Below are 16780 nucleotides of genomic sequence, written 5' to 3' on the forward strand. Positions count from 1 at the left end.
TTTGACTCCACAGTAGCTGACATGTTTTCTATTCTTCCACATCAAAGCTAAACATATGTTGAGGCTGATCTTATTGGTGTATTGTAGAGGGAAGTCATGAATGCAGGAGAATGAGGGTTTAAGATTACACTCAAAGGTCATTTGTTTCATTGGCTCTGGTTCTGTTATGAGGATCAACACGACAAATAAAGCAAACAGCACAGATACTAACATGACAGTCTACTCTCAGCTTTATCTTACTTTTCTCCGATGTGCGTGAGAGGCAGGGAATATTTTCCTCTGAGATTATTTATTCTGACAGGTGGGAAGTCCGATTCATTGGACATTGTAAACTGTGTTGGCAAAATCAAGTTTGAAGCTTTGTATAGGTTTTAAAATGCAGGTGTCGTTGATCAGACCACGTGACAGGTTCAAACCTTCACAGTGTAAAAACATAAAAAGTTGTGATTAATAAGAAATTGTTCACACAGATAGGGAATGTTGGGCTGAAAAGAAAAACAGTAGGGGAGAGCGGGGTAATCTGAGACATTTTTTAACATTTGCTCCCCTCTAAGCAAGCTAAAATGATATATCAGTCAAATTTACACATTTCCCATTAATTCAGGATGTTTTCTAGCAATGGAAATTATCAGAATGTCTTCAGGACAAAGGGCAGTGAAAATATGATTGTTTTTAAAAAAGTGGTCTTGGGTCCCACTTTACCCCAGCTACGGGGTAAAGTGAGACACACCAGAGAAATCAAGGGGATAAAGTGGTCCACTTACTTTTTCCACTTTAACACTAGCATAACAACACATGTTGTAATAGTTAAAATCCTGACAGCTAGATTGACAACCACACATTCCAAAACTAATATTGGACTAGTAACAGAATCATGGGGATTGGTCAATTAAGCACATTTATGATTATTATGATTCATGTGATCTCTTGCACACCCTAGCTTACCTGCACAGTTCACGGCACTTAACTGGCGCAAGGCCATTGAACTGGTCAGCTAGTTGTTTCAATTTGGCAATCTCCTCCTCCATCTCATCTCTGAATATTCTCTTTGCCTCAGCTACTGCACCCCAGGCTACTGATTTTACTTCCCCTCTCTCTTTTTTCTTTATGAATCTTTTGAGGGTTGTCTCATCAATATTTCTATACCTTCCAGCTTTTCTTAAGGACTCCTTTCCTTGCATGACCTCAGCGGCTGCACTCTCCATCTCTGCGAGGGTTGTTTGGCCCCAGGTTGTCTTCCTCGTGTATAGTTTCTTGGCATGATGGCTTTTCTACAATGTTTATGAAAAATAAAACATATATAATGTAAAATAACACTAGAATATGTTTAAGACTAAACTTAACTTGTGCTTCATGGTGGGGTAAAGTGAGACAGTGTCCCACTTTACCCCACAGCCACCGTTTTAGAAAAAACAACATCTCTTAGTAATTCAGGCTAATCTTCAGCTAGCATCAATCACATGGTTTTATATGTTGGAAGTTCACCAACATGTAGGATATAAGTTATTCTACCTGATTCAATTTGTTTTGACACAACAGCTGATTAAGTTCAAAGCAAGAAAATTTACTTTTACATGCAAAAAACACATTTTTGTGAAAAAACATACTTTCCACAGCACTAGCACCAACTTCTCCTTCATGGCAAGGGGGGGTTGGAGGAGCTTGAAAACATAATGGTCAAATGACCACAAATGTGTTCCATTGCCTAGATACAGGGGGTGTCTCACATTACCCGATGTCTCACATAACCCCCCTCTCCCCTACCAGGGATTGGCATGGGTTTAACATTTTCAATGTGGTATGTAAAGCTAAAATCAATTGTATAAAAAAGGCCACAAACTGTGAACTCCAAAGGGATCAAGCTTGTAGAATGGATGACCTATACCACTGTTTTAAGTCTCACCAGTTTGTTCCCTTCTGCTTTACTTCAAATAAACTTCACTTAAGTGCAGACCATGCAGACAGGAACCAGTTTGTTCCCTTCTGCTTTATTTCAAATTAAGTTCAGCTAAGTGCAGACCATGCTGATGAGTGTGTAGATTTCCTATTCTTCAGTGTTTTTGAAAATTAGGAGAGGGAAACAACCATTTAAATGGAGTTCAATTTCAGTTTTGAGTGTCCAGGGTTCAAAATCGCCTACATCCCCCATCCAGGTGATAGAGGGAAACTATATCAGACTGTGTTTTTTCCAAAATCAGTAGTCTACAGGGTCGTCTTCAACTCATCATGTGTGACTTTCAGAAGATGTTCACGTCTCTATAATGATGAATGTACGTTTTAATAGATGTTTATCACGAGGCAGGGATGGTGACAAGGTGTGGAGTGCATAACAATTCAGAGAGCCAGGATTGGGCATGTGACAGTTGTGACATATGTCAAGATGCCAACTCTCAAATAACAAATGACTAACATGAACTATTAAAGATGTAGTACCTAAGAGTGAGTCACTTTTATAGAGATGCTTGCTTCCAGGATGCTTGAACTATGTGAATCACATCTAAAGAAGAGGCCCATATGGATGCCATTCTGATCCTAAAGCCTTTCATAACTTCGGGGTATACCCATACTTTCTCATGCACGCATACACGCCTATGAGCGTCAGGGGTGCGCGTGCCTCCACGGCAGCTACGCACGATGTGTGGCAAGTGGACGCAACGCAGACTCTGAATCCGGTTCCGACGTGCCGACGACACCGATGCCTGTGCCCACAGAGCGATCCCAGGGCTTCTTACCCGAACAGCACTGAATGGTAGCAGCTGAGAGACGGGTGCGGAGCGAGGGGCGGCCGAACCCGGAGGATTTCCCACGGACCGGACCTGCTCCTCTGTCTGTCTCCTCACACACGGATGACAACCTGCACACAAACCCCTGCTGAAAACTTTCCGCTCCTCATCTGACGCGGGGATGTTATTGACATTTTTATTTTTAAAATAACAGGCTCCAACAACTGAGACGCCGTCATGCAGGTGCAAACTGTGGCCTAACGTTGCTGAAATGACTCGCTCGGTGCTGAGGCGGTTCATCGTGCCATGCCAACCCCGCATTGTCAGATGCCATTTTACCCTGCGTGATCCCGGTGTCTGGGATTCCTACATACTGGGCCTGTGGTGTCAGTAGAAGTTCGTGAGGCAGGAAGAAAACAGAGCTGCTGCAGCGAGAGGCGACGCGGACACTGTGCGCAATTCGTGCTGAGGCGTATGGGTCCTGCGTACTCGAGCTCCCGGCTCCCACTTGGAGAGGTGCGCTGCTGCGGGGCTTCGGCGCACCGGCTGTCGGCTTCACATCTGGACCGCCTGCCTAGTGTCATCTGCGGCCTGTTCGGACGGTGCTCTCCCTGAACTTGTGTGTGTGTGTACCAGGGGAACCGGCTGAGATCGCCTCGGATTGTGTCGTGTTAGGGAGGAGAGGCTGACTATTTGGCCCGGACTACATCGGTGATCCACCGTAGTCAGCTGGACCCCGCTGACTGCTCAAGGAATAAAAAATAAAAACGCTCATCCAGCGCAAAGTATGGATTTTGCGTAGCGAAAGTCGCGCATTTTTAAAGGCAACGCTAGGGTGACATTGCAGTCTTCTCGCCACATCGCTCATTTCGTCGTCCGACAAAAAAAGAAAAGCGTGAAAGTGGAGGATCGTCCGTCGTACGTATCGGCGCAGTGGGATTTCTACGTCTGGTCGGCGTTCCCCCCCACCCTTCCCGCGGTGACGGTTATGGGTCGGAAGCGGTGTGTCGGTGCAGATTGTTCCAAGATGGCGGCCGGGTGCTGCGGGGTGAAGAAGCAGAAACTGTCGGGATCGCCCGGGTCGGGGGGTCCTGGCGGGGTGGGGGCGGGAAGCGGGGTACCAGGAACCGGACATTGTGGCTCGGAGCTGGGGATTGGCTCCTCCGCGACCGTTGCAGCGGCGGCGAACGTGAGCAGATCCAACGGCCTGGGGGGACCCGGGGGTATCGTTAGTGGCAGCGGTAGTAGTGGTGGTAGCAGCGGCACGAACGCTCTGTCCCCAGCCCCGGCCGGTTACTCTTCATCCGGCCTCTCCCCGAATCTCAGCCCGGGACCCGGCTCGGGAAGTGGAGGCAGAAAGATGGTGGTCTCGGCGGAGATGTGCTGCTTCTGTTTTGACGTGCTTTATTGCCATCTGTACGGATACCAACCTCCGAGAACACCCAGGTTTACAAATGATCCCTAGTGAGTATTCTCTGTCTTTTGTTGTTTTGCTGCATGTCAAAGCTCATTGATAGAATCACACTACTATAGCGACCCGCGGCGCCGCTCACAGCCTCCCACATGCATCCCGCTCCTGCTCCACGGGCACGGACTGTCACGTCGAAACGAGCTTTAATTTTCTATGAATTTGAAGCGAAAAAGTCGCGATCAGAGGTGAATTTGTTCAAGTTGGAATTTGGGCCTTGTCGAGGAGACTGTCTGCACTGGCCCGCAGCCACATTAGCTTAGCATGTTCGCTAAAATGAATGATCGGATCTAATGTTATCGAGCTGGATCATCTATCAATGACTGACGCACCCTGTAGTTTATTAACATCCAGCTGGCACTTGGCATAAAATACATTTTACGATGATCTATCCCTCTCGAACAGAGATAGCTAACGTTAGCTACGGCGGTTAGCTCCTAGCTCAAGCCAGCTAACCACCAACAGTTGCCGGGAGAGGGTGGAACGAGCTATTCGAGTTAATGTCATCATTCTATCGCTCTATCAGCAGCAGCTTTGCTTGGCGTTATTCATTTCCCCCTACATGTCAAACAGTAAATATCAAAAGCTAACATTTGTGTCCTTAATCTGTCCAGCTACCCTCAATGAACCCGGGATTGCCACATAATAGGCTTAGCTTTGTTAGCTACGAGCTACATTAGCGTGGTAGGGCAGCGCTAATGGACTTGTATTAATTACTGAAATGGTAAATCTGCGGAAAGTCTAACATCACTGCAGGCTGGAGGTTTCCCTTACAGCTGCGTCTTTGTACCGGGCCACTGTGGTTTGGAACAAAGCGAAAACAAGCCGAGGGCAGCATCGTCCCATAAAGAGAAGGAGGCTCCTGTCCAGCAGTTGTGTGCCCAACTGACAGTATTAAATTAACAAAACAAATACCGTGTTTGACAAACTAAGACATCCACCGGACGTCGGATTAAATGTGTACGTTGCCATTTATTAACTCAAAGGATTAATCCATGTTTTGTGTAACCGCCCTCCGGCGCCCTCCACCTAAACCCGTTCACCCCTGGACGTACAGGCGGTGTAATGTGATAGCATGTGACTCTGTAGGCGGTTTTACATCCATGTTGAGGCTGGGGGTTGTTTACCAGAGAAGACAGAACGGACTGTTCCAGTTCATCGACTTAACACGGGCCAGTTTGGGAAGTTTGGAGCGACTTGTTGACAGGGGCTGTGTTGAAGTAATGGGTGTATTGTGGTTTTAAATGTGTCTTTCAATGGCCATATGATCAGTGAAGGCGTAAATGCATACTGTAAACAAAGTCTGTATTCCTCTGCGCACACTTTTCAATACAAAGGACAAAATGTTGCAAAAGAAAACAAAGGAAAGTACACAAATATATAATAATCAACATTTCCATCATCCCCAAGCCTGTACGACCTAACCAGTGAGAGTTTGGCCAAACCATCACCATATGAAGTCCCTACTTGTGGTATGTGGTGTCCTGGACACATGCTTCACCTGGGGGCACAGTCAGACCGAATTATCAAAACGCCCAAAACAACCACAACATTTGACACAGACACAGCACTCTGCAAACTTGGCCATTAAACTACAGACTGTGACCATCAAGTGAAAATTATTTTGAAGCAGTTGTTTTAAAGTTAAGGAAAATGGACCTTTGCCTCTTGTTAACATGCTCTTTATTTTATTAAATCATGGAGGTGCTGTTTTACCCATTTCAGTTTTGCAAATAACCCCTGTAGCAATGTAATATTAACAGCAAGCCTTCTCTAATGGAGGCCCACATGCTGACACTTCTGCCTCAATATATGATTATGTTAAAAACATTCAAAAAGGTTTCCACACTTAAGAAATGTCCATTCGCTGTGCATGTTATGATAGTTCTGCCTCTTGGACATGGTGTCTGTTCTGTCCTTTTTTTCAGCCCGCTGTTTGTCACATGGAAAATAGGCAGAGACAAGCGGTTGCGGGGTTGTATAGGTACTTTTTCTGCCATGAATCTGCACTCAGGACTCAGGGAGTACACCCTTACCAGGTAAGCAACAGTGTGGAAACAATTCTTTCTTTGTCAAAGCTGTGATAGAGTATCTTTGTTGATAAATAAAGTCACTGTTGTAAATTAAAGTGAACAAGCAACCCAGTGACGGGGGTGAAGCCAGCATCTCTCATTAATCTTATTGTCTATTAAAGGTTGAGTGTGTAATATTTAGCTGAAAGGGATCTTTTGGCCGAAATTGAATATAAAATAACGGGAAATCATCAAAATTTGACGAATGTTTGTTTTCTTTACCCTATAATGAGCATCAGGAGCGAGTCCTCTCTACCGAGGTCGCCATGTTTTATTTACAGTAGCCCATACTGGACAAACTAAACACCATTTAAGTTTTTATGACAGCTGAAGTCTTTGATGTTTGGAAGGGGAGGATGAGGTGAGGGGTATTCAGCTGCAAAATGCAAATTCACCAAAAGATGTCACTAAATTCTACACACTGATCCTTTTAAATATCATGCAACCCACCTCAATCCTCTACATAAGGACAGAGGGCATGTTTTTTTTAAATGAATATAAAAAAAAATGGCTTATACCCAGAAATATCACTCCCATAAACATGTCAGATTGTTTTCCATCAAGATCCATGAATTATTCTCTGAGAAATCCACTTAAATCTTGCAATGTTAAAGTGATATAAAATCCTGGATCCTCACCAAAGATGTAAGGGGTTCTCTCTTGACCCATAACACATCCTTCCACCAAGTTTCTTGGTAACCATTCCCTTCCAGTAGATTTGATGTAATCTTGCTAACAAGGTAGAAAGTTGAGTCTCACATGTTGTGGAATGTCTTCATTAGTACTTTTGACCTGAGGGCAAACGCCTCTGACCTGTCAAATACACAGAAACATAGCTTTTAGCTGCACACACATTACACACACTACAAACAGCACCGTGGACAGACATTATAAGTGACTGATGCAACTAAAGTTCACCTATATTAGATAAAATCTCTCCCCTGATTCTTCATCTCATGCTGTAAAACAAAGTGGAATCTTGCCTTCATAAAAAAAAAATTTGGATCGAAGTTTTGAACCCTGCACATGTTTATCCAACCGTTTTTTCGCCATAATTGAGTCAGCTACTAACTGAATTTCCTCCTGTAATGGTCTTGTCCTTTGTGCCTTTTCTCTTGTCTGCAGTGCCCTTAAAGACAGCCGCTTCCCCCCTATGACAAGGGATGAGCTGCCTCGCCTCTTCTGCTCAGTGTCTCTTCTCACCAACTTTGAAGACGTCGGTGATTACCTTGACTGGGAGGTTCGACACATGCTTTGCTAAAACAGGCACAGACACAGAATAATATTTGCTTTGAGGATGGTGGTGCTTTACAGCTTTGGTCTCTCTCCTAATATACTCAGGCAGCTCTAACACTTTTTTTTTTTAAAAGATGTATTTGTCTGCACCAAAATTCTTTGCAACAGCAGCAACAAGTAAACGACCAAGAATAATTGTTAAGGGTGTTCCGATCAGGATTTTTGGGGCTGATATGATCGGCTTTCTCTCACCTGCTCTATATCCAAATAAACACTACAGGGCAAAATCCTACTCAGAATTTTTTCAGTAAATATCCATTATTACTATCGTGTTGTTGCTTTTTTACCCCCAATTCAGCACCACATAAACTCCTATATCAGCTGTGTCTGTGTCACGTTTCACCTGCGCTGTCAGCAGCTGCAGGAGTCACGCTGTGCAGGATTTTAAAACCACCATATGAGCAGGACACACATTTCAACTCTCTCTGGATGTTTGGGAAATCATTCCAATCGCAGATAGTTGACAAAGAAAAGGCATTAATACCAGAGACAGGACAAATGTGCGTCCTGTTCGCACCGCACAGCGTCTGTCCTGCCGGCCTGAGACAGGCTCTCACCAGGGAGTCCCACACAGCGGACAGCAGTAGAGGAGGTTATACAACCCGATCAGACAGACCACTCGTGATAGACTCCCTATGCTATATGCAAATAAACACGTACACGTACCTTACGCCCCAGTCCGTCCACTCCGCTCTGCATCGGCCAATCGGCTTGCTGCTCCCTCACTGCGAGGGACAACTAGCCCCTCAACAATATCACGACTGTTTGCTGTCCTGGCTCCCAAATGGTGGAACGAGCTCCCCATTGACATCAGGACAGCAGAAAGTCTGCGCATCTTCCGCCGCAGGCTAAAAACACATCTCTTCCGACTACACCTTGGTTAAGAAGATGATGGTCTAAAAACCATCGTTAACTCTGGTAAAAAGAAAAAAAGTTTGGCTTTTTTAAGCTAATGTACTTTAATGATTCTTGCTGTTCTGGGTCTGTACCCTTATGGTTGAATGCAATTATTGGAAGTCGCTGAGGATAAAAGTGTCAGCTAAAGGAAATGTAATGTACATCACCCTGAAAGGCACACAAACGTTCTTTACACGCAAAAATAAACAACTTCACAACCAATTTACATGAAGGATCACACCGCCGAAGCCCATGATGCAGCCATTGCACTGTTTAATCGATACTGCGCATGTGCAACTCTAAACAGAGATGAGAAGAGAAGCAAGACGCCTCACTCATTGGTTATTTCCACCATCAGCTCCAGGTGGGGGAGGATGTAATCATCTAACTACTTAAGTTAGTACACAAAAGTATTCACAGATTCCTTCTCATCTCTGTTGAGAGTTGCAACTCATGGGTGACAGCTGTTGGTTGTGCCTCACCAGATCGGCATTTGAAGAGATCGCCGATCAAACTAATTAGAGGTAATATCAGCCGATCAATCGGAGCACCCTTAATTTTTGTGTATTATCTTTTTATCGGAATAATAGTGCTCAAATAAATCAATAATCTACTCTAGCAAGTAGCTTTTAGTGCACCACAGTTCATCGAGCTTGATTGGGTGCTTTGCTGGTGCTTACACATTGAAATATCGATATCATTCATTAACGCAAATAGTGGATACAATTTACACTAACCAATCAGGGGGGAATTTTCAATAACGTTGAATGTGGTTGTAAAATATAGCAGTGGTCCATTTTGCCTGAAGTGCTTGGTCATTTTTTACAGCTTTGACTTGATGGAGCAATTTATGTGATAAACGTATTCTTTCATTGTTGTTTCTCTCTTGATGTTTAGGTGGGCGTTCATGGTATTAGGATAGAATTTTTCAATGAAAAAGGATCAAAGCGCACCGCCACTTACCTACCAGAGGTTGCGAAGGAGCAAGGTGAGATATTTTTGTGGACCCTAAGATCCAGGATTATCTGTGATCTTTTAATAAAAACTTTCAAATCCAACTAAATCTGGATATTGTGTAAAACTGTTCTTTTTCATCAAGGTTGGGACCACATTCAAACCATAGATTCCTTACTACGAAAGGGAGGTTATAAAGCTCCCATCACAAATGACTTCAGGAAGACCATTAAGTTAACCAGGTAAGCTTACACATGTTGTTTGGAGTATCTCCTGCCTAAGTTTTGTAAAGGTTTTATTTGGGCTCCAGAGGGAGCTGCAGGAAAGCCGATAAATTCACAATCTTGACACAACTTTGCATTGTGGGCAATCTCAGAACAACGGGCAATATTTTGGGGCTTCTGGTAGATATCTGCATGCTTGTTCACAGTCAGTTTTCATCCACACTAAACACAAACTTATACTTTTTTGTAGTTGTTTTAGTTCTAGGCAATTGTTTTGCTAGTCTAAATCAACAGCTGTCATAAATAATAACCAAAGAATAAATTTAATTAAGCAGTTAACTGTGTATTTCGCTCTCCACACGGAGTGTTTACCTGTGGGCAACCAAAGCCTGCTCAAATATGATTGTTCAAACTAGAAATTGAAACTAGAAGGCATCCTCGCCCAAAATCGTGTTCCTCACCTACACATTCTGCACATTCACAGACGGGTTATGATCACATAGAAGACAAAAAGGAGTGTAGTGTGATCTTGTAAACAGATCGTAAAGAATCCCAGTAGGTGCAGCTCTGTGTCTTGGCTCATTGTGCGTGTTCCAGCCTTGCTTTTACCGATGCATCTCTTCTCCTCCCAAGGTACCGTAGCGAGAAGTTGACAATGGGTTATGCAGAGTACATCGCCCACCGTCAGCACCATCACTACCAGAATGGCATTGGGCACCCTCTACCACCGTACAACCATTATTCCTGACAGCGAGCCGCATGACCAATCATTGGACCTCTCCGCGGACCTTTTCCCAGGAGAGCCCGCCCCCTCCTGGTCTAGCTATTTCTACTACTGTACCATTTTATGATGATAGTTTCCGTTGCCATGCTGGCCGTCTCCCAGACGTTGACATGGCAACGGGTGGCAACGAAGCATCATTTGATTCTGGCAAGAAATTCACTTTCTCTCTTTCTTTGCCTGTGGTTAAGTTTTTGCAGCATATGTATCCTTATAACTATAACCCCCTTTACTCATACGTTTGAAATCTAACAACTAATAGATTTTATTAATCTTTTCAGCAAACCTGATCAGGTGTTTGATTCTGTGGATGGAAGGAAGTCTCTTAGTAGATTAGTCGAACACTTATATTGTTTAGGCTTTGCTACAGTTCTACATTAACAAAAAAATCTTTAGTTCTCCCATTTTCTTTCTTAATATCCCGACATGTATAACCATGTAGCAAGGCAACTGCAGTTCTCAAAGGCTGTGTCATCTCTGTCCTGATTCCTCTCAAAAAAAAAAAGATTGACTGCGGAGGTTATTGGAGCCTTGTAAACTCTTAGTGTTGTAGTTGGGACTATTTATTGGGAACTGTGTACTCCAAAGTATTAATAGTAGGATAGTAATGCCCTTTGACTGGCCATTGCTGGTTGTGTTTCTTGTGCGAGCTGTGTGTATTCTCGGTGTGTGGAAATGGACGTTGATCTGCCACGAGAACGAACGAAAATTCGAAATTTGATTTTTAAAAAACTCCCCGCCGTTTTTCTTTCAGAAACCTTTCCCCTTGAGTGTTTGTCGTGTTTTTTTGTGGTGGAACCTGTAAACTTGCGACGACGTTCCCTCTTTTTCAAATTACAGTAATCGCGGAGGAAGCCATTTGTCTGAGGATAATCACGTCCTTGCTGGTGATTTGTTATGTTAAAATGGGCTGCAAGTGGGGTCTGCTCTCCCGGCAGTGGAGAGGGGCGACCAGGTGTAATTACATGTCCCTTAAAGAAGAAGAAACAAAATAAAATGCATGAACGATGCTTCAGTTAAAATTGACCGTCTGTTGGTGTCTGAGTTAACTGGCAGGGAGTCACTTTAACAGGGACATGCTCTATCTACTTAAAGCCATATTCTATTTTTATTCCACACTTTGTAAGAGTAGTCTGTTGTTTGGCTTGATGCATTTGCATTCTGTGCCACTGAAACTGGTCACTGTTCCACCTCCGAATGCAAACGTATACCAACCAGCCTCAGGCAAGGCCGCATCACGAAAAGACACAACGTCGACTCTGCGGTTTCAGTCATTTGTCAGGTGTCGTGTGTAGTGCCCGTGTCGTCATGGAAACACTGTCTTGTCTTTTCAGACTATAGCTAACCATTGTCACTCGTCCGTGAAGTACGCTGTATTAAAAATTGTCTTTTTTTTTTTTTTTTTTTTTCAATGAAGACACTTGACGCACAAGAGGAAGTGAGCTAATTAACATGTGTGTGTCGTTTAGTAGTGCATGTCTTTGTGGAGCTGCCACGACGCAGCCAGTTTTAGTTTGTTGAAACCGCACTACCACCTTTTCTCCGATTAGTCCGCCGTTCAGCAGGGTCCCTCTGTCTGTGTGTCCACGGCACAGGACCTATTTTGATTTGTGGTGTGTGTAGTCAGCTGTTGGGCAGCCGATCGGAGCAAACACGGCTGAATTAGTCGGAATTGAATCTCTGCACGGGGCCTGGCGTCTTTACAGTTGAGGTCTACCAATACAAAAACAAAAAACAGCCAGGGCTTTGTATAAAGGACTTAAGAAGCCATTTCCCACCCAAATATCACTCGTTGTGTGTCGGCATCCACACACACACACACACACACACATTTTGGCTAGTTTGGATTTACTTTTAAAGAATGTTACAGTTGAGGGCCATCGCCTGATCTGCTTGTTTTGGTTTTTAGTTTTGCGAACTGGAATTTTTGAGAGGTTCTTGTCACTTGACCAACATCTTTCTGCGTAACAGCCTTTACTAACTGACAGGTTCTTTTTCTTTTATGCAAAAATGTCAAGGGCTTTTGGCACTCCATCCACAGTAACCCGAAATGACCCAGTATTGAGTTGTGTTGCCTTAAATTAATGAGATAACAAGTGATGGACCAGGAGATGACTCTGACCTGTGGCTCTGTCCCAGCTCCATCTTCACATTGCAGGGAAGGAAAGAGATAATGTTATTTGAATGCTGTCAATACTTCCTCATACACACACAGGGGGGCTCGTGTACGCCTGCCCTGTTAGCTCACGTGTTAGCTAGCTACTGGTCCTCGATTTCACTTAAAGCTCCACAGAGAAACACATTCTCTCTCTGTCTGACAGCTTGGTGTTGTTACCCCTCATCGTTTCACGCCTCCAGACAAATGTATGTTTATTTTAAATACACTACACACAGACATTTCAGAGAAGAACAGTCAGGCATTCATCTCCTGGTCCATCAAATACAGCACAACTGGAATTCTTCTGCTGCAAAACCAAATTGACCATGCTCTTTTACATATATGTCTTTGTATACACATGCAATGTGTTCAGTTGCATGTATGTCTGAGTATGAGACCTATGGTTTTATCCATGATATGCTTGATCTATGGCTTAGACACTCTTATTAACCATTAAGAGATTTAAAAGACAAATATGGTGCTATCGGACCTCATATTGGGGTGGTCACAGCTCGTGACTGGTCATGCGGACTCATTGATCATATCATACTTAAAAAGATGCTTCATGTTGGATTTTCTCTTTGGCGCATCGCTGGCAATTGAGTCATGACTGTCACCGTTAAGAAAAGGCCCAGAGAATCTGCTTTTTTTTAACTGCAGTGTGGGATCAACTTCCTGTGAGGGGAATAAACGGATTCTCTTAAACAAAGAGCAAAGAGGGAAAAGTCCGAGCAGCAATGTGTCATAGGGGCTCTTGAATGTACTGTTAATGGTCGTCATGACGATTGTTACAGTGGTATATTAAGAGAAAATCCTCCATGTGTTACCTTTACTATCCTTGATATATGCAGATCTGTTCAACAGGTGTTTTTTTTCATTATTTTTTTTATTTTTTTCAACCAGTGCAAGTCAACACCCTGCAGGTTTGAAAGGACAAGAAGTCAACACGTTAACCCCCCCACCCCCCCGTTTACTCCCTACACTGTGGCCCAACCTCACGGCCTAGTTTGTCGAAGTGCGATGTGTGTGTCGTTCAGTAGACAGTGGCGGTAATAGATTGTGTGCGTTGCCTCTTCTGGACGATCGGGTGCTGCTTTTTAACGGGCACATCCTTTCGTTTTCCTTCTAGCTGCTGAAAGGGCGAGGTTGGCCGAGAACCTTGTTGGACGGCGAGCATCTCACTCGATGCGACGCTGAGTAAATGTTTTACGTAGAACACGCAGAACATAGTCCTGGTTCTGTACTGATTTAACTGTTTTAAAAAGCATCGATACCTCATGAGACATTATGGAACGACGTTTCGTAGTTTGTTGTAGCAGATCGTGTTTTGGTTCCATACCGGGGTCAGAGTTCAGCCTCAGCATTCCCTGTGTGGTCATTCTCATGTGTCGTGGAATGCTCAAGCTCGTGTTACCTTCGTATGTTTGACTGAACCAAAGACGCCAGCGGCCATGCCCAAATGCTGCTCTTCAGGCCTGGCTTCCTGTCCTTCCAAAAAACACCCCTGCATTTGACAAAAGGTTTTATTTCTTTTTATTCTTTTTTTTTTGTTGTGATTTCTCAACTGTCTTGACTTATGAAGCAACCTAATTTTTCAATGAATTTACATCTCTGAAACCGTACACGGCACGGCCATCAAAGATGGTTAAAATTGGTTGCCAATAGTTATTACTTATTTTGTTTATTATTATTGTTATCATTATTATTATTGCTCTAATTTACAAAAATGAAAATCCCATGGTGTGCCTCCTAGCTTTATGGGTTTATAAGTGTTTATTTTTTTCCCTAAAGACCAGCAGTTATACTTTGTATAAAAGATGGATTTTTCCTTATTTTTTATGCCATTAAAGATGAAATAGCCTGTTTTCTTTACTCTGGACCCAGTAGCTGCACTGGTATAAAATCGCACTGATAGAAGAATTAAAAAAGTAAATAAGAAAAAAGTCTAAATGAATCAATAATAATAATGATAATGACAAATGAAATAAGATCTACAATAAACCTGTGTTTGAGACTTTTATTAAAAAAACATTTTAAAAAACGCACATAAAAAACGAAAATGACTGTTTTTGTACATCGAATTACTTCTTTTCAAAAGACTATTTTGGATCTAGTTTCAAAATGATTTGAGTGGTTTTCTATGTTCTGAATTTTAGAGACACTGACTTCGATGACGTGTCACTGTACAAAATGATTTTCTTCAGTTGCAGTGGCCTGATGGGCTGGGAGGGTTGCCTGGTGTAACTCCTCATACCAACTTTTTATTTCTTTTTCGATTTTGGGAACTTTTTTTCTCCTCTGCTTTAGTAACTTGAAAAATGTTGATGGAAAACTATGAACTGGGAACTTCAAATCCATCCCCCCTGTAGAGCTAGACCCTTCCTTTCTTCCTCTTGAATTTGCTGTTAGTGTGACGAGACTTGAAACGGGCATTTATTAAAGATAGTTTGACTCCAAATGGAAAAAAAAAGATAAAAATAAACAAACGCACACAAAAAAAACAAAAGCAAAAAAATAAAGCAAAAAAAATTGCAAAAGAAAAGTGGGGAGGGTTGAAAGAATATATATAGATGGGTTATCTGAGTATGTAAGCAATGGATGTGAAGGTAGTAGTTTTAAACATTGTTATTACCTTTTAAATCATTTATTCAATAAAAGAAAAAAAATCTACTGAAAAGAGAACATGTGTCGTGGAATTTTCTTTCTGCACAAACACACTGATACAGCATTTCCCAAGCGTTCAAGTTTTAGACATGGAAGATCCAGACTTAAAAGACTTTCAAATGGATACAATCTACACATTCCTCAATTGAAGTGGTCTGCTGTCTTATTTTCTGTAATTTAATTATCTTTTACAGCTTTTACGAAAACACAACATGGTCTGTAGATCTTCCCTGGTGATATGTGTATTGTTTCACGAACCAAATTTAATTTACACAAGGGATATTGGCTTTTACTTGATTTCTCCATGAAGCTAAATCGCTCACTGAGTATCTCCTCTTAAGCTGAAGGCCTCAGTCTAAAGGTGGCGTCAAACATGATGTGATCTTTTCAGTCAGCGGGACACATTTAATTTTGAAGACAATATTCCTGTTTTTATCAAGTTTTTAGTGCAAGTGGAATATGAAATAGTTGTTCAATGAAGTCCACCCGTTGCACCTTATCTGCCTTCAACTGACTTTCCACCATGTGTTTTTCCATTTGTGTGTTTTGCATTTGCAGCCCTATGTCATCAATATCGAAATCTGATATCCACATTTCTATTACCAGTTGTATAGCTGCTTCATGGGAGCTTTGAGAACACCAGAAATTAATTTATGTTTAGATTCATTTGAACTTATTGTAACATTTATCTTTCCACTGTAATTTGTCCTTTGGATATGGGTGAACATCTTTCCCTCATTGTAATTTCCTGTATCACTTACACAACTGTAATATTTAGTGATAGATGCTTTTCATAAAGTGTAAACCTCAATAGGCAGCTGAGAGGGAGTTCTATAAACAGTTCTATAGAGTCACATTAGGAACTAGAATCACCGCCCTGTGGTTTAATGCTGCTTCGCCAACCAGTGCAGTTAGTCTACAAATGTTCTCTGTCCAGACTCGTGAGGTCGCTGTGACCATTGACCACTGAAATCCAATCATTTATCTTTGAGTCCAAGTGAAAACTGGTAAAAATAAAAAATCAATGAAGACAGACTTGATATTTCATGTTCAAGAGACCAAAATATGTTTTGTGAGGGCCACTGTGACCTTGACCACCCAAAACGAATCAGCTAATTCGCAAGCCTCAGAGAACATTTGTGCCAAACTTGAAAGGATTCTCTTCAGGCGTCCTTGAGGACAATTAAACAGGGTCCAACAACCGTTGACTGTGCCACTGGAAGCTTTGCCTGCTCTCCTGGCACCATCTTATGAAGTGCATTAATGTATCAGTGCTTTGTGTGTAATAACTCCAGGCATCACATTTCTGTATGAAGTTTGGATCATGCAGGGGTCATGCTGCGGCTCAGGGCGAAAGGATTTTCTGGCTGCAGCAAAGATGCTGTTCAGTGCTCAGGCCAGAACAAAGCTATAAGATCATCTTTAAACTGAACAATGGAGCTCTTCACGTCAAGTTGCCCTCAGGACAACTCGACCAACTGCTGATGATCATGCGATATGACACAATCGTCTATGACCGATAATAACCAAATCTTGTGATGAG

The 16780-nt window shown here is 42.6% G+C and overlaps 1 protein-coding gene across 1 annotated transcript; it reads left to right on the plus strand.

Moving 5' to 3' along the window:
* Positions 1-2661: 2661 nt before the first annotated feature.
* Positions 2662-15255, plus strand: ammecr1 (AMMECR nuclear protein 1). The gene is made up of 6 exons (XM_062406122.1): positions 2662-4187; positions 6120-6230; positions 7389-7503; positions 9354-9444; positions 9556-9652; positions 10268-15255. The coding sequence occupies exons 1-6, from the start codon at positions 3712-3714 to the stop codon at positions 10380-10382; spliced, it is 1005 nt and encodes a 334-aa protein (XP_062262106.1). The 5' UTR covers positions 2662-3711; the 3' UTR covers positions 10383-15255.
* The last annotated feature ends 1525 nt before the right edge of the window (positions 15256-16780 follow it).

Source organism: Platichthys flesus, chromosome 15, assembly GCF_949316205.1.
Source record: "Platichthys flesus chromosome 15, fPlaFle2.1, whole genome shotgun sequence".
In the NCBI taxonomy this organism is placed as follows: Eukaryota; Metazoa; Chordata; class Actinopteri; order Pleuronectiformes; family Pleuronectidae; genus Platichthys; species Platichthys flesus.

Excerpts from the sequence above, each read along its gene's own strand:
- ammecr1 (XM_062406122.1), top strand. The coding sequence starts at position 3,712 with ATGGGTCGGAAGCGGTGTGTCGGTGCAGATTGTTCCAAGATGGCGGCC. Across the intron at positions 6,231-7,388 it reads AGGGAGTACACCCTTACCAG|TGCCCTTAAAGACAGCCGCT; the intron begins GTAAGCAACAGT and ends TCTTGTCTGCAG. Across the intron at positions 7,504-9,353 it reads GTGATTACCTTGACTGGGAG|GTGGGCGTTCATGGTATTAG; the intron begins GTTCGACACATG and ends CTTGATGTTTAG.